The sequence below is a fragment of the Eumetopias jubatus genome, unplaced genomic scaffold (genome assembly GCF_037043125.1).
Source record: "Eumetopias jubatus isolate StellerSeaLion01/CBP00866 unplaced genomic scaffold, mEumJub1_p1.0 scaffold_4, whole genome shotgun sequence".
Lineage (NCBI taxonomy): Eukaryota > Metazoa > Chordata > Mammalia > Carnivora > Otariidae > Eumetopias > Eumetopias jubatus.
In genome coordinates, this window is record NW_028274810.1 from 4,528,353 (window position 1) to 4,553,850 (window position 25,498).

General features: G+C 47.0%; 1 protein-coding gene and 1 long non-coding RNA gene across 8 annotated transcripts in view; both read right to left on the reverse strand.

Moving 5' to 3' along the window:
* LOC114197255 (uncharacterized) overlaps positions 1–9,394 on the reverse strand; it is a 33,460-nt gene extending 24,066 nt beyond the window's left edge. For all 5 annotated transcript variants that reach the window (XR_003606876.1, XR_015767955.1, XR_015767954.1 and 2 more), the window contains exons 1-2: positions 9,277–9,394; positions 8,401–8,481 (exon numbers count right to left, since the gene is read on the reverse strand). This is a non-coding gene — a long non-coding RNA (uncharacterized LOC114197255). The remainder of the gene's footprint in view (positions 1–8,400; positions 8,482–9,276) is intronic.
* Positions 9,395–11,722: 2,328 nt separating this feature from the next.
* On the reverse strand, positions 11,723–25,497 carry BCL9 (BCL9 transcription coactivator). 3 transcript variants are annotated; one of them, XM_028088297.2, is made up of 7 exons: positions 25,414–25,497; positions 24,301–24,395; positions 22,639–22,828; positions 21,645–21,744; positions 16,721–18,959; positions 15,230–15,490; positions 11,723–14,120 (listed from the first exon to the last, which is right to left on the reverse strand). In XM_028088297.2, the coding sequence occupies exons 1-7, from the start codon at positions 25,464–25,466 to the stop codon at positions 13,003–13,005; spliced, it is 4,056 nt and encodes a 1,351-aa protein (XP_027944098.1). In that variant the 5' UTR covers positions 25,467–25,497; the 3' UTR covers positions 11,723–13,002. The 3 variants fall into 3 exon arrangements, with proteins under 3 accessions (XP_027944098.1, XP_027944097.1, XP_027944096.1); XM_028088296.2 differs by having other exon boundaries at positions 11,723–14,084; positions 24,079–24,395; XM_028088295.2 differs by having other exon boundaries at positions 24,079–24,395.
* Between the last annotated feature and the right edge of the window lies 1 nt (position 25,498).

The window sequence follows — 25,498 nt, forward strand, 5'->3', positions numbered from 1 at the left end:
AATCGACCCTCAACTCTATGGTGAACTAATCTTTGAAAAAGCAGGAAAGAATGTCCAATGGCAAAAAGACAGTCTCTTCAACAAATGGTGTTGGGTAAATTGGACAGCCACATGCAGAAGAATGAAACTGGACCATTTCCTTACACCACACACAAAAATAGACTCCAAGTGGTTGAAAGACCTAAACGTGAGACAGGAGTCCATCAAAATCCTAAAGGAGAACACAGGCAGCAACCTCTTCGACCTCAGCCGCAGGAACTTTTTCCTAGAAACATCGCCAAAGGCAAGGGAAGCCAGGGCAAAAATGAACTATTGGGATTTCATCAAGATAAAAAGCTTTTGCACAGCAAAAGAAACAGTCCACAAAACCAAAGGACAACCGACAGAATGGGAGAAAATATTTGCCAATGACATATCAGATAAAGGGCTAGTATCCAAAATCTATAAAGAACTTATCAAACTCAACACCCAAAGAACAAATAATCCAATCAAGAAATGGGCAGAAGACACGAACAGACATTTTTCCAAAGAAGACATCCAAATGGCCAACAGACACATGAAAAAGTGCTCAACATCGCTCGGCATCAGGGAAATCCAAATCAAAACCTCAATGAGATACCACCTCACACCAGTCAGAATGGCTAAAATTAACAAGTCAGGGAACGACAGATGTTGGCGGGGATGTGGAGAAAGGGGAACCCTCCTACACTGTTGGTGGGAATGCAACCCGGTGCAACCCCTCTGGAAAACAGTATGGAGGTTCCTCAAACAGTTGAAAATAGAGCTACCATATGATCCAGCAATTGGACTACTGGGTATTTACCACAAAGATACAAATGTAGGGATCCGAAGGGGTACGTGCACCCCAATGTTTATAGCAGCAATGTCCACAATAGCCAACTGTGGAAAGCCAAGATGTCCATCGACAGATGAATGGATAAAGAAGATGTGGTAGATATACACAATGGAATATTATGCAGCCATCAAAAGGAATGAGATCTTGCCATTTGCAACGACGTGGATGGAACTGGAGGGTGTTATGCTGAGTGAAATAAGTCAGTCAGAGAAAGACATGTATCATATGACCTCACTGATATGAGGAATTCTTAATCTCAGGAAACAAACTGAGAGTTGCTGGAGTGGTGGAGGGTGGGAAGGAGGGGGTGGCTGGGTGATAGACATTGGGGAGCGTATGTGCTATGGTGAGCGCTGTGAATTGTGCAAGACTGTTGAATCACAGATCTGTACCTCTGAAACAAATAATGCAATATATGTTAAGAAAAAAAAGAAGAAGAAGATAGCAGGAGGGGAAGAATGAAGGAGAGTAAGTTGGAGGGGGAGATGAACCATGAGAGACGATGGACTCTGAAAAACAAACTGAGCGTTCTAGAGGGGAGGGGGTGGGGGGATGGGTTAGCCTGGTGATGGGTATTAAAGAGGGCACATTCTGTGTGGAGCACTGGGTGTTATGCACAAACAATGAATCATGGAACACTATATCAAAAGCTAATGATGTAATGTATGGTGATTAACGTAACAATAAAAATAAAAAAAAAACAGAAATGTAAAGAAAACTTCCAAACTTGTTCTATGAGGCCAGCATTACCTTGATCCCTGCACCAAAGAGCCCACCAAAAAAGCTGAATTACAGACCAATATCCCTGATGAACATGGATGGAAAAATTCTCGCCAAGATACTAGCCAATAGGATCCAACAGTACCTTAAAAGGATTAGTCACCAGGACCAAATGGGATTTATTCCTGCACTGCAAGGTGGTTCAACTTTCACAAATCAATCAACGTGATACATCACATTAATAAAAGAAAGGACAAGAACCATATGATCCTCTCAATTGATGCAGAAAAAGCATTTGACAAAATACAGCATCCTTTCTTGATTAAAACTCTCCACAGTGTAGGGATAGAGGGAATATACCTCAATATCATAAAAGCCATATATGAGAAGCCCACAGCAAATATCATTCCCTTAAAAAAAAAAAGATTTTATTCATTTATTTGACAGAGAGAGAGAGCAAACACAAGCAGCGGGAGGAGGAGAGGGAGAAGCAGGCTCCCACTGAGCAGGGAGCCTGATGCAGGGCTGGATCCCAGGACCCTGGGATTATGACCTGAGCCAAAGGCAGTCACTGAACCAGCTGATCTATCCAGGTGCCCCTGAATATCATTCTCAATGGGGAAAAACTGAGAGCTTTTCCCCTAAGGTCAGAACACGACAGGGATGCCCACTCTCACCATTATTGTTCAACATAGTAAGAGAAGTCCCAGCACCAGCAATCAGACAACAAAAAGAAATCAAAGGCATCCAAATCGGCAAAGAAGAAGTCAAACTCTCACTCTTTGCAGATGATATGATACTTTATGTGGAAAACCCAAAGACTCCACCCCAAAATGGCTAGAACTCATACAGGAATTTAGCAATGTGGCAGGATATAAAACCAACACACAGAAATCAATTGCATTTCTGTACACTAACAATGAGACAGAAGAAAGAGAAATTAAGGAATTGATCCTATTTTCAACTGCACCCAAAACCATAAGATACTTAGGAATAAACCTAACCAAAGAGGAAAGGACCTATACTCTAAAAACTACAGAACACTTATGAAAGAAATTGAGAAAGACACAAAGAAATGGAAAAACATTCCATGCTCTGGATTGGAAGAATAAATGTTAAAATGTCTATGCTATGCAGAGCAATCTACACATTCAGTGCATTCCTTATCAAAATACCATGAACATTTTTTGCAGAGCTGGAACAAATAATCCTAAAATTTGTATGGAACCACAAAAGACCCCAAATAGCCAGAGGAATGTTGAAAAAGAAAACCAAAGCTGGTGGCATCACAATTCCGGACTTCAAGCTCTATCACAAAGCTGTAATCATCAAGACAGTATGGTACTGGCACAAAAACAGACACAGAGATCAATGGAACAGAATAGAGAACCCAGAAATGGACCCTCAAGTCTATGGTCAACTAATCTTTGACGAAACAGGAAAGAATGTCCAATGGAAAAAAGACAGTCTCTTCAACAAATGGTGTTGGGAAGATTGGACAGCCACAAGTAGAAGAATGAAACTGGACCATTTTCCTATACCATACACAAAGATAAGCTCCAAATGGATGAAAGACCTCAGTGTGAGACAGGAATCCATCGAAATCCTAGAGGAGAACGCAGGTGCAACCTCTTCAACCTTGGCCTCACCAACTTCCTGCTAGACATATCTCCAAAGGCAAGGGAAACGAAAGCATAAATGAACTATTAGGACTTCATCAAGACAAAAATCTTTTGCACAACAAAGGAAACAGTCAACAAGAGTAAAAGTCAACCTATGGAATGGGAGAAGATATTTGCATATGACATATCAGATAAAGGGCAAGTATCCAAGATCTATAAGAACTTATCAAACTCAACACCCAAAAAACAAATAATCCAGTCAAGAAGTGGGCAGAAGACACGAACAGACATTTCTGCCAAGAAGACATCCAAATGGCCAACAGACACATTGAAAAATGCTCAATATCACAGCATCAGGGAAATACAAATCAAAACCACAATGAGATACCTCCTCACACCAGTCAGAATGGCTAAAATTAACAAGTCAGGAAACAACAAATGTTGGTGAGGTTGTAGAGAAAGGGGAGCCTTCCTACAGTGTTGGTGGGAAGGCAAGGTGGTACAGCCACTCTCGAAAACAGTATGAAGTTCCTCAAGAAGCTAAGAATAGAGCTACCTTAAGACCCAGCAATTGCACTACTAGGTATTTACTCCAAAGATACAAATGTAATGATCCGAAGGGGCACCTGCACCCCAATGTTTATAGCAGCAATGTCCACAATAGCCAAACAATAGAAAGAGCTGAAATGACCATTGACAGATGAATGGATAAAGATGTGATATGTACACATACACACACACACACAACACACACACACATATATACAACAGAATATTACTCAGCCATCAGAAAGGATGAAATCTTGCCATTTACATTGACGTGGATGGAACTAGAAGGGTATTATGCTGAATGAAATAAGTCAATCAGAGAAAGACAGTTATCATATGGTTTCACTCAAATGAGGAATATAAGAAATAGCACAGAGAATCATAGAGCAAGGGAGGGCAAAATGGAATGGGAAGAAATCAGAGAGGGAGACAAAGCATGAGACTCTTAACTATGGGAAAGAAACTGAGCGTTCTGGAGGGGAGGTGGGTGGGGGGATGGGGTAATTATGTGACGGGCATTAAGGAGGGCATGTGATGTAATGAGCACTGGGTGTTATATGCAATTGATGAACTACTGAACTCTACATTTGAAACTAATGATGTACTATATGTTGGTCAGTTGAATTTAAAGAAAAAAAAAAGAAAAGCTTTATGACATTGGATTTGGGAATGATTTATTGGATACAACACCAAAAGCACAGGCAAGAAAAGACAAAATAGACAAGTTAAACTTCATCAAAATTTTAAAACTTTTGTGTATCAAAGATATCAACAGAGTAAAAAGGCAGCCCATGGAATGGGAGAAAATGTTTACAAATCATATTTCTGGTGAGGGATTGCTATCCAGAATATATAAAGAGCTCTTACAATTCAGTGCACAAACACATGCACGCACACAAACAGAATGGGCAATTCAAAAATGGGCAAAGGACTTAAATAGACATTTCTCCAAAGAAGATATACAAATGGCCCATAAGCACATGAAAAGATGCTTAATATCACTAGTCATCGGGGAAATGCAAATCAAAACCACAATGAGATACCACTCACACCCATAAGGATGGCTATTATTTAAAAAACCCAGGGCACCTGGCTGGCTCAGTCAGTAGAGCATGTGACTCATGATCTTGGGTTGTAATTTCGAGTCCCATGTTGGGTGAAGCAGTTACTTAAAAATAAAATCTTTTAAAAAATAAAATTAAAATTAAAAACCCAGAAAATAACAAGTATTGACAGGGATGTTAAAACTGTAGAATCCTTGTACATTCCTAGTGGGAGTGTAAAATGTTATAGCCACTGTGGGAAACTGTATTGGCAGTTCCTTAAAAATTTAAGCTTAGAATTGCCATATGATCCAGCAGTTCCACCTCTGTAGTTAAAGAAGTCAAAAGAGAAAAGAAGTTAAACAAACTAAAAGAAGTTTAAGGAAAAAAGTTAAGGAGAAAGGAAGGGAAGGCAGGGACTCAAATAGATATTTGTACACCCATGTTTATAGCAGCATGAGTCACCACAGAAAAACGTAGAAGTAATCTGCGTGTCCATAGACTGACGAATGGATAAACAAAATGTGTTGTATACATGCAATGGAGTATTATGCAGCCTGAAAAAGGAAGGAACTCTGACACATGCTACTACATGGACGGACCTTGAGGACATCACGCTAAATGAAATAAGCCAGTCATAAAAGGACAAATACCATATGTTTCCACCTATATGAGGTACTTAGAGTAGTCAAATTCATAGAGACAGAGAATAGAATGGAGGTTGCCAGGGCTGGAGGAAGGGGAAAATGGGGAGTTATCGTTTATTGGGTAAAGAGTTTCAGTTTTCCTCCTAATTCCATATATTTTTTGCTTATTTTTTTTATCTTGAATTCAGGATTGTGCAATTATTCCTCTTTAATTTCAATACTAATTTTGATCTATTATTCCTCCCTCACAGCTCTCTTGGCCCCATCCTTCACTCTTCTTTGCCAGCAGCCTCACCTCCTCAACGCTGGAGGACTTGTGCATGCCACCAATCAGCTTCCCCAGCTTTTGGGCTGCCCCTTGCTTCAATCCATTCTGCATGCCCCTGCCAGACCTATTTTATACAGTAATTGTCTTATCATGTAATTCCCCTGATCAAGACCGAAGAGTGGTTTCTATTGCTTCCCACATCAAATTGAGATTTCCTTTCTTGGCTTTTGAGGCCATCCTTCTTTCCTTCTCTTTTCAATTTCATTCTATTACTCAAATGACTATTTTGGTGAAGCTGTTACCTTCACTGTCAGCTGGTCCGATCGTCTCCCCTGTTCATTCCCACTTCCATTCCCTCGTGTGTGTTGTCCCTCTGCGTGTCCTCCACCCCCAGCTTTATTATAGGGACCAACTCATGTACCACAACCACCATGACATCTTTCCTGGCCGCCCAAATTCACATCCATCCTTCATTTCTCTCATTCATTTAACAAGTATTTACAGATTCCTCTTAGAATGTAAGCACTGTGCTAGATGCTGATGAATACGTGATAAGAAAAATTCATTTCTTGACTTCATGGAGTGGGTGAGATAGACTAAACAATTGCTCTAAGGGACACAAATGGGATGCTGTGATACCAAATGGTGTGTGTGTGTGCGTGTGTGTGTGTGTGTGTGTATGTGGTGGGGATGGGTGGGTATTTTGATGGGTAATCAGAAAAGGCCTTTTTGAGGAGGTAACAAATAAGCTGGGACCTAAGGAGGTGAACGCATCAGCCACCGGAAGGGGCTGGAGTCAAGAGCATGCTAGTCCAAGGAACCAGTGTGTGTGAGTCCGGAAGCATGAAGAAGAGCTTGGCACACCGGAGATATTGGACTTAGAATGGTTTGGCTGGAGCATAGTGAGTAAGGGTAGAGGGGCGTGAAGTGGAACTAGAGAGGTGCCCGGGACCTGGTAGGCCATGTGAAAGAGCTTAGATTTTAGACGAATTGCACTGGGAAGCCATTAAAGATCTTCAAGGAAGGAACTGATGTATATGAGCTAAACATTTTAAGATCGCTCTGGCTACTATGTGGAGAGTAGACTGAAGAACAGCAAGAGTGGAAGTAAAAATTAAGAAATGAATGTAGGGGCGCCTGGCTGGCTCAGTCAGAAGGAGCCTGCAACTCTTGATCTCGGGGTTGTGAGTCTGAGCCCCACGTTGGGTGTAGGGATGACTTAAATGAACAAATAAAAACGTAAGAGGAAAAAAAAGAAATGAATGTAATAGACCAGGTGAAAGATGGTAACTTGAACTGGAATGGAAAGAAGTAGATGGATTTAAGATATGTTTGGAAATAGATATAAAAGGATTTGCTGATGGTTTTATGTGAGGAGTAAAGAATTAAGAGTGAGTCCTGTGTCTGACCTGAGAACTAGGTGGTGGGACCTGTATGATTTATGGAGATTCAACGTGGAGGAAATGCAGCAGTGAAGTTTAGGACTTGTTAAGTTTGAGGTGCCTGCAAGACTCTCACAAGGCAGTGTCAGGGTGCCAGTTGACTCTAAAAGTCTAGAACTCCTATAAAAGGCAGTGAGGAAGATAGAAATTCTAGAGCTGTTAGCATACAGACAGTGACTGGATGAATTAGAAGAGTAAGCAGAAGGCCTAGGACCAAGCCGAGGCCCTGTTTGTCTGATGACGGGAATGATCGAAAGCAAGGGGAGAGATTCATAATGCAGGAAGGGGGTCGGAGGTATCACCACAAGACCAGTAACTTCATTCTGTATGGCCCTAGTCTGTCTTTATTGGCTAATGCAGTAATTATTTCAGTATGTAATATGAACAGGGAATACGGTGATGTGGAGAATAGACTATGGTCCTACTCTGTAGTCATTGCTGGCATGTATCTTCTCCATGAGACGCATGTCCGTTCCTTGTAGGTGACTACTACAATGTCCCTATATTCCACTGTGTCCCTACAGTGCAGGATACAAAGTAGATGCTCAGTGCTTCTTGATTAAGTGGTGGTAAGACTGTCTTATAAAGGCCCTTGCTGAAACCATGGACTCTGCTACACAGTGCTAAAGATCATTTCTTTCCTGAGCCAAGTGATGCCTGATACTTTGTATGGATATGATCTTTCTATTTCCTTACTGGTATTATTACACTTTTAAATAGTAATGATTATATTTTAAAGGTCTTGCAGGCACTAAGAACAACAGGAATGAAGAGAATTCTAGGGATTCTCCAGCTTCATTGACAAGGAAAAAACAAACTAATCTTCACAGCGGCGTGTTGACATTTCAAAACTGGCATTTAATTATTTACATACCTTAGTATATTAAAGGTACATATACACTTGTATAAATAAATCTGTGTGTGTTTGTGTGTGTGTGTGTGTGTAAAAATTTTTAATAGCACAACTACTGACAGCTAGAATAAAGAGCCTGGGAGAATTTTTGCAGTTGGGGAACAAAATAAATCACAGTAATCCGTGATTCCCTGTAACCAAACCGGATTTTTTCAACCTGTTCTTTGGAATCCCAGGGTCCTTCATAATTGCTTTGGGCTTTGAGGGGCTATTTTGCAAGGGAAGACTGAGTTCTTGTGCGTTTGGTGAAACAGCTGCATTTTTCCATGCTTTAAATATGTGTGAGGAAATCCTTTCTGAACCTTCTCTTAATCTTCTCTGTCTGTGATCATATACTCACCTTCTTCCTCTAGCAGTATTGGTTGCCAAGCACAACTAAGCACTGAGCCAGAAAGTGAACAACAGTTGGGAGTGTGGTCACCTGTAGGCAGAAAACAGATCGCATCCATTATAGTAAACCAGATAAAGAGCCATGTTAAAGACAGAGACAATTTTTATTTCTACAATCCTCATAGCATACCTTCTTTTTAACCTAGTTTATTATTCAACTGCCTCCAATATAAAATGTTTGGCCACAGACTGGTTTTTGTGCTTTACAAACTATTTGCTCTAGATGTGTCATTAGAATCTTACCACCAAATTAAGATGCCATGACTTTTCTTAAATACAAGGGCTTGAGGCTTTGAAAAAACAATTACTGGTCTAGGTTAGAGAAAAGAAAGTGGTAGTAAAGCTCAAGTTCTTTAAACAGCACAGAAAATACAATTTAACGTTTTTTAAAGCAAAAGAGGTGAGTTTGTGAGCTGGATTTTGCAGAATAAGCATGTCTTTGCAAATGACCTTGCCGTGTTCTCCCACCCCACCCCTGCCCATCTCCCACACCACAGCACACTCCTCCTCCTGAGGGGCCAAGATGATCACCTGAGTCCCTTGCTTATAACATTGATGGAGTTCAGGCTCCTCAGTGGGCCACACCAGGCCCTCTCTCCCTCGGCTCGCTTCTCACCTCCACCTCCTTTATAGCTCCCACCCAGTTTCAAGAGGCAGGTCTTTGCTGCGCCCACTTCCTCTGTTTAAATGCCCACCACCACCTTCCACCTAGGGGAAAAGTCACCTTCCCGTTGAGGCTTCAGGGTACCTTCCTCTCTGGCCTGCTGCCCCCTGCACCATCGCCACAGTAACGACCGTATTGTACTCTAATAATCAATTTACGCACCTGTTTCCTTGTCCCAGCCTCAGCATGGTTCTGGACACACAGGAGGTGCTCTCTAGATGGTGGTTGCTGAGGAAATGAGTCCTTGTCTTAACTACAGCTTCCCTGTCCTCTCAGCACTTTGAAAGTTCTCAGAAAAGGAAAAGGAAATGACTAAAGTGTAGACCGTTTAAACGGAACACAACCACCACCCTGCCCGGGGTACCACCCACTACCACTGGGGAGGAGGAAGAAGCAGCACTGAGGCCAAGAGCCCAGCAGCACTGCTGTGGAGGTGCTGTGAGTTCTCTGGTTTACAACAGCCAGGACCGGCTACATAATCTGGGGGGCCCAGTGCAAAATGGAAATGTGGGGTCCCCTACCCAAAGATTGTTGAGAATTTCAGCAGACCAAGCCGCAGCCCAGGGCAGCTGCACAGGTCGCACACAGTGAAAGCTGGCCCTGTTGACAGCACGAGAGTAGAGAGGCTGAGAGAAATTTTGGATTAATTTTTTTAAAGAGTAGCTTTAAATCTGTAAATTTGTTTTAGAATTTCTATTTTCTCATGCCTCACTCCTCATAAGACCCCTACAATTATTTATTTTCATTTAGAAGTACAGACTCTTTCAAAATGTTTATTTATTCCATGTTGTTTTAGGAAAAATACCACATACTCTTTGTCAGTCCTTGAGGAATAATGCTCTGATCCACACCCCACCACATAGCCCTGAAATGAAGTAACACATCATTATTGCATTTCCTCCATTCAGCCTCTCAGTCTGGGGGAGACTGGCTAGGCTTTCACAGGATTGTGTTAACATGAAATATCTTTATCAACCTTTTGCTAATTTGTAAAAATTCGTTCTCTGTGCAATAGCATCCAGTCTCTCAAGTGTGATTTTCTTTCACAGCATTCTTAGTAAATTAGAAATTGTTCTGTTTAAACCCCAAATGAACTTAGTTTACCAGATATCATCGTGATGAAATGTTGTTGGTATCTGCTGACAATGTAAATGAATGAAGATTTATGAAGGGGTCTTTTCAAAACTCAGCTACTCTGCGGTGGGCAGCTCATTTGCACTGCCGCGCCTTCTCCAGCAGGGGGCCGCGCGAGCGCTGTCACATGCCCAGCTTCGCCCAGCAGGGGCCACCTGGCTCCTGCCCACCCTGCGCTCCCTCCGGGGGACAGTAGGAGGGGACTACACACTATCGGCGAGCACAGCACTATCAGCTGGAGCAGGGAGTGGGGGCCCCCCAAGAAGCCAGTCCCGTGGACAGATGCCGGGTCGCAACCTTCCTTGGTTAGGGCTCTCCTCTTGCCGTTCCCCGTGCTGAGCTGTTTGCTCTCTTCCATACGCCTCAAAGCCGGAGAACCGAGCAATATGGCTAAATTCATGAAACCAAACGCTCATTTTACTCTCCTAGCATGAAATGTTCACCACGCAGGCCCATCTGAATAGATCTGATTGTGCCAGAATTCTTAAACTTGAGCTCCGCTTTCTCATCGGCAAAGGCGATGATTAGCACCTACGTCTTAGGCCCCTCAAAGATTAGCACGAGCACGTGCATGGAGGTGACTGGTGGGGGAGGCGCTGCAATAGTCGGCTCACTTTTGTTGCCTGGGGCTGTCGTGTTACTGAGACGACAGGGCCGCCAGCAGTGGAAGAGAAGAGAGAAAGTCAAAGGAAGAACTCCTACCGTAGAAACCAGCAGGGCCCAATTTATACAAGTTTCTCTGCAGCGGACTCTGCACCTGCTGCTCAGCCCTCCTCTCACCTATGAACAAACACGCACGCAGACGCCCACTCACCCAGCTAAAAACGCCTAGGACTCAAAGAGATACCCACACCAGAACGAACCCAAACGCACAGAAACACCAACAGCTAGTCCAGCAGAAAGGTACCTAGCAGGAGGCACGCTGCTGAGCTGAGGGAGGGTGGTGGGAGGTGAGCGGGGCCCAGACTGGGCAGAGCCCCAGAAGGGATGCCGGGGGAAGAAGGGAGACAGAAACCCACGGACTGTGGAAAACCACGATTTGCAGGTACAGTAGTAATGTTTTACCTTAGCAAGATCCAGGGACATTTCCGAGCTTATGCAAATGACGGAAAATACACCTTTAGCCATAATTACTTCACACCATTAAATTGGCTCTCACAGAAATTCCTGGTAAAGACCATTAATTACCTCTAGAAGTAAATTTCTGCGCTGGGGATTGACCGGGGTTGCTCTTCTGCCTACAGCTAGGCTTCCATGACTGAGATAGGACAGTTACGCGGGACAAATCTCCGAGTGGTTATTCCTCATCGGCAGGGAAGATGCTTCACCTGGGCAGGCACTTCTGTAGACTTCCCCTAACCTTCTTCATCAACCAACTGCGATACAAAGCTGCTATGCTTCTTGGGTCACGTGGCAGCTACTGTGCCCAATATCGAGCAAACCGGAATCCAAGTGAACAAAAAAGGCAATTCGATTTTGTAAGAAACAATATATTTTATTTTTCTGACACCACAGCTCTGGTGAGTGGTTTTGTACCAAATTTAATGGAGGTTACACAGAACGTTTTACGCATGGGAGGGGGAGGGAAGGGAAAGAACCACAAAATCAAAAAACAAAAACAAAAAAACAAAATCCTGGGTAGCTTTTAGCATCTGTTCCACTCCCACATTGATAAAATTCACTTGGGAATTCCTAATCAAAGGAGAACAGAAAACAAGGTGGGCAGGGAAGGGCGTGTCCGGGAAGAGAAGAAAGGGAAAAGAAGACCGTCGAGCATCCCAAGCACAGTGGCCTTTCCCTCCCGGAGCCAGAGCTGGAGCCCAGACGACGACACTCCACCTGGAAGGCGAGGCTTCCTTAGATTTACTTCCCCCAAATAACACCGTGTATTGCAGCTGCCAAAGGGAAAGAGGAGGAAAGCAGGGGTTGTCGGTGGCGGGGCACGGGGGTGAGGGAGGAAACACACGTAACCAAGGGGATGCGGAGGGGGAGGGGAGGGAAATGGAGAGAAAAACGTGAAGGTGGGTTTGCAGACTGGGAGAGACAGACAAGTGCCGGAGAGCACTCGAAATGAAAAACAAACGTCCTAAGCTTCATTATTTTTAAAAAGAAAAATCTCCCCCCTCCCCCCCACCCCTCGCTGAACTTAGTTCCTTTTTTTGTGCTTTTCATTAATACTCTGCTCTGAGGTCGTAGTTTGGTTTTTTTCTATACACTGGAGTTGAAAGAAAATAGTCCAAAGGTCTGAAGATGGATTCTCCACCTAAAGTAAACAGCCCAGCATTCCTGTTCTCCTCTTGTCCCAAAGACTAAAGTCTCTGCTAAAATCCCTTTTACAATATAGTACAGTACACAAAAAAATAAAGCCCAAAGCAAAAATCAAAACCAGAAAAGAATCCTGGGAGAAGCCAGTCCAAAGGACGTAAACATACAGAGAACGGTGCAACACATGACCGATGGCAATTCTCAAAGCACAACTACAGATTCCCAAAAGTAGGTGCCATCATGGGATACCCAAGTCCACAAAAATAATTTTTAAAAAATAAATCTTAAAAAAAACACACCTGTTGATTAAATGAATCATTTGTTTTCAGGTAAATCCATACATTCTCGAGTTCCCCCCGCCCCCAAAGCAGCCCTCGGGTCTCTGTTCTCCTATTGCATGACCAACAGTACTCCTGGAACTCCCTCAAAGCAGCTCTCAGGACCTGGAATCTCATCTTGACAAGGATCGGCACATCCAATCTTAGCAGCTTAAAACATCATGTTTCCTGGGTTGCCAGGTCCTTGGCTAAATCCACCCATGCCCACGTCGGCGGCCATGCCCCGGGGCCTCATCTGTGGGGGGATCATGATGTTCTGTTGGGGTCCCATCATGCCCTGCATGGACATCATCATGCCTGGAGAGCCCACAGGCCCAGGGTGGGTGTAGAGCCCAGCAGGCCCCCGATCCTTGCCAGGAATCATGCCCACGGCAGCAGCTGGATTGCTCATCAGGGTGGGCTGGCCGGGCATGGTAGATTGTGCTGGTGACATCATCCGATGGTGAGGTCCCATCATGCCTTGCTGGAGAAAGGCTGGTGGTCTCATTGGGTTGTGGCCCGGCATGGATGGGGCTGTACCAAGAGGGATGTCCGGAGTTCCCACTGGCCCTGGGCCTCCCATGCCAGGTAATGCTAGTCCCATTCTCGGGGCTTGTTCACCCATCATCCCCTGCATGTGCGAAAACCCAGGTCCAGGGCCCTGGGGCTGTTTACGGCCTGGGACTTCGCCTCGAGGGAAATATTGCAGTGTCTGGCTAGGCTTCTCAGATGGAATAATGCGAGACAGATCGAACTCTGGTATTCCGGTGGCTCCAGGTCGGATGACCTCCTGCAGATCTGGGTCTGTAAACACCGAAGGCATGCTGTTCCCCAGGACAGCGAAGGAGTCAGGACCCCCGGGGCCTCCAGGCTTGCAAAGTGCTGCATCTGCTGAACTCTGAGGCAGGGTGCTGGGGCGGCCGAGGGGGCCTTCTCCTGGGAAACCCATACCTCCTGGGAAGTTGCCCTGCCCCCCACTGGGGCCATTGTGAGGGAATGGAACCTGCTGTGGAGGAGACTGTACTGGAGGGAAGCCCTGAGGGAAACCCATCCGTCCTTGAGGTACCATCGGAGGCTCCTGGGACCCGTGCCCCATGATAGGATTGTGTGACATCAAGCCGGGCCCCATTGGGACCCCATGAGGAGGTATGTTGGGTCCCATGGCACTCGGAGAGGGCATCTGATTGGAGTGAGAAAGTGGTTGGGTCATTCCCATTGGGCTGAGGGTTGGCATCGGAACCACGGGGTTTGGACCTGAAATTCGAGGATTCTGTGTATTAATGCCCATTCCTAGAAAAATAAAGATATCAAAGGAATCACCTTAACCGAGAGCAACTTAGAAAAACTCTAATAAATCCAATTAACAACAACAACAACAAAAAATCTTCATGTATCAAATGTGCAAGGGACTCTGCTGGGAAAACATACAACACGAAATCCCTGCCCTCAACAAGATTAAAATACATTTTGGAGCATACAAGCCAACAAACAGCTCTACAAGAGGATATATATTTGAGTCTTAAACTGTATGACATAAGGGTATGAAGAAAACAACTAGGAAGAAAGTCTCCTGGGTGAAAAATTACAAATTAATATGCAAACCAATTTAGCCTTCTTCGTTGGAGACATGATTTACTATAGAAGACACGATTTTGTCTGAATGACTTAGGTATGGTCCTCTTTGGAGAAAGAGGGTTAATCAGTCCTGCAAGTCCAAGAATCAGAAATAACAAGGAAACCAAACAGTCCTTCACCAACTGATATTTGGCATTATCTTTTTTCATACTGCCTTACAAAAGAGAGCATTTCAAACTCTAGGGTATATGAAATGTTAGAGAAACGATAACTTTAACAGAAAAGGAAAGCCTGCTGGTTCTACTACAGTCTCTGGGACATTTAAGTATTTGGTTTCTCTATAGAATTACCACTGAGTATGGTGAGGACGGGGCTTGCTAGGAAATGGGGGCTTTTCCCTGTCTGAAATCCTGTGGCTGCTTGTGGTTGGAGGCTGTCCTTCCAGAAAAACACTTGAGAACTAGAGATCAGCATGTTAAAAAGAAACGGCTTTCAGCATTGCTCCAGGAGCATCCCCTCCCCACTCCCAGCCCTTCAAAAGGAAAAAAAAAACCCATCCGGGTCCACAGAAGCATCAGAACCTCTGTACGGAAAATGTCAAGAGCTCTACGGGAACCTGCTCTCTAATAAACATGCTGAATCAAACAAATACAAAATTGCTTTCATTTTCTTCCTCTACTCAGGACTCTTTAATTCTACCGATGGTACTCTTTCTCGACTCGTCCCACTTCCATCCGTTGAGGTCTGCAGCCGTCAAAAAAGCATGCGAGAAGTCTCTCTTTTGTCTAACACTGGCTCCGTATCCTAGCTTCGTGATTTCTTACCTGGCATATTATTCATTGATGGCAAGTTGGGAGAACGAGCTGGAGGGGAGTCGTCATCGGAGCTGGCCACAGTCTTGATGGCATCGTGGTATAAAGGGGTAGAACTGGGCATTGCGAACTTGGACATTCGAGACATCATAATAGACAGCGGGTTCTGGGAAAGGGTCGGCTCTGGAGGCATGGTGTAAGGTGTACTAGAGGGAAGACTTCCAGGGATATTCACAGAGGCAGACTGGCTGGCTGTAGGAGGTGGGGGGCCACCTAGAAGAAAGCAAAAAAAAATGGGCAGGGAATTAGACTCCTCTCGAAAGCTATTGGGCCTCTGGTTATGAACGAGCAAGGCCAGGAATGAGACAGATGAACAGGACAGTGTTATTAGGCCCAGGACACAGACCATCAATCTTCTAGTCAAGCTCCGTGTGTGTGCAGAGGGGTGACCGCAGAGGATCAGCAGAGGTGAAGACAAACACACCAAGAATGCATTAGAAATAGAACCTCAAGCTTGGGAAAAGCATGGTTTAGGGACAACCATTTCCCTGAAAAGAATGTGAAAGAGGCGGATCTCTCCCTTGCCCTTCCCAATTGAGAACTGGACTTGGGTATTTAGTAAGCCGTGGAGCCAGATCAGCGACCGGACACCAGGTGCGAACTGCATCACCCTGCGCATGGGCCGGATTGACTTCCACGACCAAGATGGTGGAACTAAAGAGTGCTGAGGAGGCTGTTCCACTGTACTGCTTTTGTGAACTGCTACCCAACTGAGAGAGAGAGATGCTTTAGCTGGGCAGGATACACCTTCTATCTTATTCTGAGTCTAGTTTTTCTCAAGCCAAGACAACATGGACCTAGTATTTACATCTCCGTGCTCATCTTCCACTGACCCCCTCTGGTCCCAGTCACAAAACCATCATGAGCGAGAGCTTCTCCTAGGAAGAAAATACTGACAAATTGCAGCTGATCTGTGAGAACAGCAGTCTACCAAGGAGAAGGTTTTGGTAACTGTCTCTGTGGTCCACATGTATTTATGAGAACCACTCGGGTCTCTCAGCAGCCTCCCCTTTCTGCTTAGGATGATACTCAGAGCCTGTGGACATGATGGCAGCCCCTGCAAGTGGCTGGGTCTAGTATTTAAAGCAGCCACATTTGCCCACTGTCAAGGCATTTTGTTTCACCAACATGTGTTCACTGTGCAGATGTAAATTACTCTGTGAAATGACACATGCTTCCCATTTTCCCTCCTCCTTGGAACCGTCCTATCTGACCACCATACTCGGCACCAAGAGTCGCGTATCTCTGCCAGGATGGGACAGTTGCGCAGAACCCCGTGGAAGTACTGACCATGCACCTGGCGGCGAATACGTCCGTTTGGGCAAAGGCCACCTCCTCCGGCTGCATAATCAGGTTAGGACACCAGTTTCCTTAAAGTACATAAATGAGGCTTTTGCAATCTCCGGCTACAAGGTGCAATGGTGAGGATGCGAGCATACTGACCTGACTCTACACTGCCCAGCATGGCTGGGGAGGCCATGGTGAGGGGTGCTTTATGGTTTGGAGGGATCCCGGGACTCTGAAGGGGAGGTTTTGGAGAGGAGGTCCATCCGGGTGACGGGGCAGGAAGTGACGGAGACTTGAGGTGAACAGGCGAAGCAGCGGCAGACCCCAAGACAGGGGGGGACTTAATGGAAGCAGCAGCTGGGCCCGCCAGCACGCCTGCCAGCTGCGATGGAGTCTGGGGGGACTTGAGGTTCCCCGACGGCGAGCCCAGCATCGGCGACTGGACCTGGCGCATCGTGGGAGATTTCAGAGGGTTAATGCCTGGGGAATGTACCTGGCCGCCCGCCACAGACATATCCAAGGGCTTCCGCCCCAGGCCACGCTGAACTGGAGGAGCGGCACTGAGGCTAGTGGGGTTACTGGAAGGGTTGAGAGGTAGTGGTGGCATGTGACTGAGCCGGCTGTTAGTCCTTTGGTCGGGCCCAACTGGTTCTCTGAGATTCCGCAAGCCGCTGTTGCCGCCTGGACCCTGAGACATGGGGAGGAATGGCCTGGGGCCCATGCCGTACTCTTGCTGGGGGTGCTCCCCAAAGGGCAGGGGCACCATCTTCTGCTGAGCAGGCAGCACGTCTGCGCCACCTGGGCGTAATTTCATCATCTCCTCAGGGCCCGCCCCAGCCTCTCTCATCTTCTGAGGTATCATCTGAGGGTTGGATCCCATGCTGACGTTTAGACTGACATCTCCCTTCATCCCACTAGGAACCATCCCAAACTCAAGTTCCCGACCAGGGCCCATCTGCGGGGGCATTCCTTTCGGAAAGTCACCCCTGGAGGGACTCAGAGGGCCCTCGACGGGTATTCGAGGGAAGATGGGATTATTCCCAGGCTCCATATGTCGCTGGGAGCCTGGAATCATCCTATTCATCTCCATGCTGGGCCTGATGCCTTCCAGGCTCATCCCCGGGGGGAGACCCAGCTGCTTCTCAGCCAGCTGCTGTTGAAACATCTCTTCGGACAGTCCCTGGGGGTTTGGGAAGCGTTCCCCTCGGCCAGGACCACTGAAGACACCCTGGCCAGGCGGGAAGTTTCGGCCATCCGCGATTTTTGGCACATCGTCTGGCCAACTGACTCCAGAAAGACCTGGTCTAGATGCCGGGTTGGGGACATTCGGCCCCTCCATTTCTGAGCTGATCATTCCTGCAAATCCAGGGAGGCGCATCTGGCTCCCCGGCATGTTGGGGTGGGGAGCCATGCCCCTCGGGGGCAGAGAATGGGGCATGTTGATCCCGTCGGCAAAGGGCTCTGCCCCACCAGGCCCCCAGCTTTCACTGGGGGCCATCTGGTACGGAGGGGGAGGCCCTCGGACCACGCCCCGAGGCCCATGCTGGTGGACCATCATGTCCTGGAGGGAGCACTGCTGCACCACCACTTGCTCCTGCTTCCTCCTCTTCTCCTCGTAGAACTCCTGCTGCAGTTTCAGCCATGCTATCTGCTCGGGGGTCATATGGTCCAGGTGGTCGGGTCCCAGGGGCCCAGGCTGGGAGTTCATGGAAGGTGGAACCATTTCATCAGGAGAGAAGGGCACATCTCTATGGCCTTGAGGGCCAAATGGAGCTCCCACATCTGTCCGGGGCCCGGGGCCCTTCCCTAGGCTTTGGGATTGAGCCATCATGGCCTGTATCGGCCCTTCCGTTTTTTTCTGAGGTCCATCTAGTACCCCAGTATTCTGCTGGGGTCCCCCACTTTGTCCTCCTGTGAATTCTTTCTCGTCGGGGAAAAGCATACGTTGGATATCTCGGAGCGTTTGTAAGGAGCGCTCCCGGTGCTCCAGCTGCTCTTGAGACAGTCCATCGGGGTTCTCTCCCAGTGTGGGGGGCTCTCCGCTGGACACCGGTGCAGGCGGAGGGGCTTTGGGATCTGCTGAAGAGCTACTGCTCCCCTGGGAGACAGGGGTCACTGCTCGGTTATTGGGGGTCGAGTTCGGCCCGGTACCGTCGGGGGGCAGTGGAGCGGAACTGGCAGGACTGCCTACGGAAGCAATCAGTTTGTTTTCCACCCCAGGACTATCCCGGTCCAGGGCACGCGGGGGTGCAGCGGGCTTGGGGGCTGGTGCCGGAGTGGGTGGGGTCGGCTGCAGTCTGGTATTCTGGGAAGCATTCTGGTCCTGGCTGGCTGGAGCCGGGGGCTGTGGTGGGAGGGGTTTCGGATCATTCCGAAGGGCAGATATCTGTGTGTTCTGAAGACAAACGAGATTTTAAAAATCATTGGTAAATTGTACAGAAAGGCAATTAAAAAAAAAAGCAAGACAGGTTATAAAGGATTTGTCTCAGGCCTATAAATCTACTCTGACATTTGCCGTGGAAACTGCCCATGGCCAACCCCACTCGACATGGAGACGTTCAGATTTTTTTCTTCCACTTTACCGTCAAATGGCATCCTCTTTCCCTTGCTGAAGATTAGGTTTCAATAACTTTATAAGCATGCCAGGGGAGAGCCACTCTGCCAAAGCGAATACATTTGAGTATCTATTTCGAGGAACAGGTTTGATATCACATGTCTACTGTGTGTTTCTGATTCAAAGAGAGATTAGTTTCTTGGTATGTGGGAGGCTGTACCTAACACCTTTTTCTTTTCCCCGAAAGTACAACTGGGTATGTAGGCTTCTCACTGTCAATCAAGAGGCCTGATGTTTTCAACTGAAAGAGAAAGTACTTGTCACTTACAGCTCTGTACTCCACCAGCCAGAGGAAGCAGGAGGACTGCTCCGCTTCAGCGTGCCCCCTGGCATGGTGACTACCAAAGTACTCCTCTCCTCGAGTTTCCAGGGGGCCTGACGGCTCTGGTTTCTGTTTTCAGTTTGTGATCACTGATTCCATATTCGATAAGAATTTGTACATTAACTGTAGTAAGAGAATCCGCAGCCAGGAAGCGTCTGGGGAGAAAGCTGAGGCTATCTAGCTCACGGTGTCTCTTGATCTGTTCTTTCCAATAGGCAGCAGATTGCCCTTTTTATAGGTTGGAGGATAGCCTCATTATTACTTATTAAGTACTGACGCTACACTAAGTCCTGGGTGAAAGCACCCTCCCCTGCAGTAGGTGACACGGATGCTGTTAGTGTCTGGAAGAGGGACGTGTGTGTGCTGGGGCCGAACCCTGTCACCGCTGACGGTGCTGAAGGCAGGGTCCTGAGGAAGAACACGAGGGCCCGGCCTAAAAAACCCCATTGCAGGGGTCTTTCGCCAGCCTCCAGCGAGCCGCACGGCCCCTTTTTTGATCTTCATTTGTTCCTACTTGCTCACTTAATCCAGTCTGTATTTCCACACCCCTAAGGCTCTTCCTTACCTCCGCACATGCTCTCTGGAATGTTTCCCTGTGTGCAAATCTGTACACGAAGCATTATGTGTATCTCTGCATCGAACAGTCTGTGTTGCATAAACACAAAGCCTATCTTCGAGTGTTCACATTCTGTGGGTATGTATATAAATGTTTCCCTTGCAGGTACCCAGGCCCAGATGTCTGCAGACAGAGACTGGGGTGGGGAAGCCTGGCTGAACATGCATGACTCTGCACACTCTTGGTGTCTTCCGTGTCCCTGACTCCCTCCCTCACTGCAGTGGGGAGGTCACCTTAATTTTCCTTCCGGTGCCATTTTAAGTTTGGGTTTGCTGGCCAGCTTTTGTGTGTTCGTTCGGGATGGGCACTGACTTCGTGTCATGTGACCAGAACAGAAACAGCAGTTTAGTGCCAACCTTTTGATTCTAGATTGGGAGCAATCGGTGATTTTGATTTTTCCCAATTCCATCCTTAGCTCCTTTTCTGACTCATTTCAGTACCAGAGAAGGTAGAGGTAAAAACTATAGTTAAGATCTGCCGTTAAGTCGATCAAATATTGGTTTGCACTGCACTATTCCCTGTGCATTCCAGGACAATTTAAATTTTAAAAGTTATATACACATATGTATAAAACTTCTAAGTATAAATTAAAATATACATACATTTTAAATGTTATGTACATCCATCCCCTACCCTTCTTGAATAGCACAGATGTATGAGGAATGTGAAATGCTTTTTCTAAGTCTAGAAAAGCCAAGCTCTGCTGTGTCAATGGAGAGGGACTTCACTGATATACACAAAAATGACTATTTTATCTTGAATTGTCATTTGACTTATTTATTGTCATTTAACTTTTCCCATGTCGAAGATCCCACCGAGTACTAGATTTTATGTTTCCTGAAAGCAGGGACTGTGTCTTGAACCTCTTAGTGTCCCCACGGCATTCGGTGGGACGCCTTGACAATGCGAGTCACAGAAACAGCTTTTGGTTCCATGTGGAACGTTCCATGTATTCAAACAACCACTGCATGCTTTTTCTAATGTGGTTTATGGCAGGTACTTAAGTTCCAGACAGGAGACAGACTAACGTTTATTATGATTTTGGAAATATCAAGCAATTAAATGCATTCAATGGTCCTCTCACTTTGAAGTAAGAATCATTTTGAAAGTCACTGAGACTCTAATTATGGTATTATCAGCACGTACTCCAGTACTGTGGCTTTACTTAGGCCTTTTCTGTTCTGCAACCAACTCAAGAGCATTTGTTAGTTCTTAAAAACCTGCCCTGTACACAGGGTCTGAATTCAGATTTTCCCAGAGATGGCAGCATGAAAGAAACTGAAGATCTCCATATAAGTCCTTTTTTATTTTTGGTCTTCCTCTCCTAATAACCCGTCAGTATCCCAGCCTGCTAAAGGAAAGGCCAGGGCAGTGCGATCTGCCTGAACGCACGCAATGCCACGAGCAGGTGAGACGCCCGGAACGCGGCTTGTACCATCAAGACTGTCTCCCCGTCAAAGACATTCCCCGTCTCCCACCTTTAAACCGGAGAGCCTTTAAACCACACTCCACTTCCAAAATGGCCTACCAGAGGGGCTGTGCTTCGCTCTGTCTTGCTGTTGGAGATGTTCTGGATGTGGAAAGAGACGATAGTTTCAACCTGGCCCTTCAACACAGCTTCTGCAGCTCTGCAGAGATGAAAGAGAGGCACCCACTAGAACTTGCTTCTGTTCCACTCCCTGTTAATTCCAAAGCACTTTAACCCCAGACTGAACTTGTGAGAGGGCAGGGAGGGTGGTTCTGTGTAGAGAGCCACCAGAAATGTTGAGGAAGAATCAAGAAACACAGGTTTTCATTATTCGTGTCTATCATTTACCACCAGACTTGTGAAATCTAACGATAGCCATTAGCAAATCTCAAAAGAGACATTAAAAAAAAAACCCAAGATTTTCTCCTTCAAACCAATACACTGTGGTAGGTGTTTTATAGAATCCGAGGTCAAAGCCCCAACCATGACAGGGGAGCGTGAATCTCACAACACCTAATGATAATCTAAGGCTGTGGAAATTCACTCTGTAGATATGTAGGGTAATTCACATTTTCTATAACTTAAGTAAGTCACTAAAAAATCTGCTGATCCATCTACTGGAAACACAGATACCCAAACACTCACCGTAGTTACCTCTATGAATTCCAGACATATTTTTCTTTTTAGTGATATTTTCTAATTATTCTGAGACAGACACATATTACTTGTGTTATTTAAAAAAGAATGCTCGATTACAGAAAAGTGGATATTGTGTAATCAATCTCTTCCATGTTTTAAAAAGATCTGTATGTATATTATAAGCATAAAAACTTTCTGGAAGGAAAGCCAAAGAAGCACCATCAGTGGCTGCCTCTGGGGAGAGAGGGTAGGGGGGTTTCATATTCTATTTTCTCTTACCCCTTGCTGTACTGTTAACTTTAAATGATAATAACACCAGTGAGGGGAAAACAAGGATTAACCTTCAGTGGGAATAAGAACCTCGGTGTCCAAACACACAAGCCACGCCAACAAGGAGACCCAGCCATTAACTTACTTATTGGCCATCTCAGTAGAAAACACATACACCACTTTGGCGGGAGTCTTCTGAGCAGGTGTGGGCTCCGGGGCAGTAGTCTGGCCATGGGAGGGGGTGGAAGACCTGGGGGCCGTAGCATTGGACGGGGTCATCGAGTGTGGCGTGTGCTGGGAATCCTGGGACTTGATGTGGTCAGCAGAATTACATTCTGAAAGAATGGAAAGACTCGTGTCACAGAGAGAAAAAAACTTCTGCCAGCACTTACAGCACCACACAAAACCGCCTTGAGAATTTCAAGGAGCGAGTACCTTGCTAAGAGGAGACCTCTCCACCTCATAAAAATTCCAAACCACTTCTCCCGAAATGATGAATTACAAAGCACTCTTCCCCCCCCCACGTCCGTACTCTCTCTCCACAGCGCACCCTTCAGACATTAGCGCAAACGTCCCTCCTTCCTGGAAACCTTTTTGGAATCTCTTGGACTGGATGCCCCTGTGAGTTGAACCCAGAGCCCCCAAATCCTCTGATTTCAGCATTTATCACATTTCATCGTAATTGTTTAATGAGCTGCCGTCAAACTCTTGGGGACAGCAACTGCACCTTGCTGACCGTGCCCCCAAGCACCCATAGTGCTGGCCCTCCTGCCAGACCTCCCACAGATACCTGAGGAAGGAAGGAGAGACCAGACCGGGGCGGGGGGGGGGGTGGCGGCCCGCGGTGGGGAGCAACCACCCCGGTTTTCGTTTCTAATTTGGATTGGTGGGGGGGAGGGGGTCACACTTCCACTCCTGCAATGCAACTTCACGCTCTGGCCTATAGTTAAGATTTTTGGTTTTATACCAGGAGGAAAAACAACGAAAGCCACAGCCGCCGGCCCCACATTCTCCCCGGCTGGCTCTGTTTTGCTGCCTCCCTGGTTTCTAGCACACAGTAGCCACTCGGTCCTGCCACGCGGGAATCAGCTGCGACCCACCCCCCAGCAGCACCAGCGCTTCCTCTGGTGCCTATAACTCTGTCAAAGTGGAAGCCAGAGAGCACAGAACCCAAGTCTTGGAGGGTTAATCTGACAGAGAAGAGGAGAGATGCCGGGAAAACTGCTCCAGTGTGGGCCACTGGCAGAGACAAACTGGAGCTGGATACGGAAGTGTAAATCGCAGGGAGGCCAGAAACATCCCTAAGAACGTGGGGAGGGCTGTAGAACATCCTGCCATAACCCCCGACACACGTGCCTCCTCAAGAGCAAGAACTCCTCCACAGGGTGGTTCCAAACTATTCTTCGGTCAGTAGGAAAATGAGAGGACACAGCTCCATCTTAATAAGCTGTGACATAAGCTCCTGAATCTGATACCTACTCTCCCCACTCGGCTGCTATTGGGCTCTCCGGCACCCACCAACGTCAGAGGCCTTCCCTCAGGAACACCTACTTCCCTCTGAGTCTCAAAGATCTTATAGACATACCTTTAATGTCAGAGTCATCGTTTGGAGTCCCAGGATCTCTCTGATCAAAGGAGTCGGCGGAAATACTTCGCTCCCTTTTCCCCTTGCCCTTGGCACCATTTCCAGCCCCATTCTTCAGCCCCATGCTCCCACCTGGGCCAGGGAGTGCTTTAGGGGTATGGCCCCCACTCTTGGAGTCACAGGGGGATGGCTGGGATTGGCTGGCTGAGCCCCCCTGTTTACCCTGATTGGAGAATTTGGAATCCAGCTGGGGGTTTCCAGATGGGGACATCACTGTAGGGGGACGGACCATCACCTCCTGCTTTGACTTAGGGCTACTAAAAGAGACAAATAATAAAGGGAGATCAGATGCCGGATATAGCTGGTCAGCCCAAATCAGGGAGAAGCAGTTTCTAGAGTAGGTCAAGGAGCCGCAGAGGACTAAGCACCGGCCCCACCTTTCACCTCAGTTCCTGCCTCGCTCTCTCCAGCCCCGCTCTCATCTTGGCACTAACCGAGAGGAGGCTCAGGCAGAGTGGCCTGCCAGGTCTCGGGAACCCTAGAGTCACATGGGGACCCATCTCTAGGGCTTCTGTCAATAAAGGACAATGGTTTCTATGTACATAGAGAAGTGACTCTCACACTAAGACTAGCTCAGGGTAAACAAACAGGCATCGTTAAGATCAAAATACTACCCACCCCCTGGCTGACGACAAGGAACAGCTGTAGCGAGAGCCTAGCTTCCCCGCTGGAAAATACAAGCAGGGAGCAGGACCCAGAGAGCGGGAGAGGAAACCCGCTGGTGAGTGGCAGGTTAGGGAAACCCTCCCGGATACGAATCACTCCCAACAAGCAGTATCACACACCAAGGCACATACACTCACCGGTACCCCAAGGGATGAGGAAAACACTCTTTAAAAAATATCAACTTAAGGACTGTGGGGCACAGGAAAAAGCTTCACAGCGGCCGGGGCGCTGGTGCGGACGTCCTAGGACCCTAGGCCTTCTGGCCCTCCCAGGCCTCTGTTTCCTCCCGTGCCAGGGTTGGGACACCGTACTGGGCGGACTCTGAGGGCCCCTCCTTTGTGCTTTGGCCGGGGGGGGGGGGGGGGGGGCGGTAGAGAGGCGCGGTCAGGGAATGATGGGCTAAAGTGTAACGCTGGAAAACTCTAACACAAAGTCTGACCGCACTGCAGCCTGTTGACTCTTCTATCCCTAGTCACTTGTCTGTTTTCTCTTCTTTTGCCCGCTCGGGTCTCATTTGCTTCCGTTTCCACACACTGTCCCCCTCAGTGAGTGTTGGGGGCCCACCCCTGACAGCCCCGAAGGGGCAGGTGGGCAGGCCCCGGCCCTTACCTCTGTGTGTTTCCTGACGGAGAGCTCCTCACTTTAGGGTGACTGGAATGCATTGATTGAAATCCTGAGCTTGCAGTCACAAACA

Excerpts from the sequence above, each read along its gene's own strand:
- BCL9 (XM_028088295.2), bottom strand. The coding sequence starts at position 25,466 with ATGCATTCCAGTCACCCTAAAGTGAGGAGCTCTCCGTCAGGAAACACA. Across the intron at positions 24,396-25,413 it reads CCGTCAGGAAACACACAGAG|TAGCCCTAAGTCAAAGCAGG; the intron begins GTAAGGGCCGGG and ends TGTCTCTTTTAG. Across the intron at positions 14,121-15,229 it reads ATCAATGAATAATATGCCAG|GAATGGGCATTAATACACAG; the intron begins GTAAGAAATCAC and ends TTATTTTTCTAG.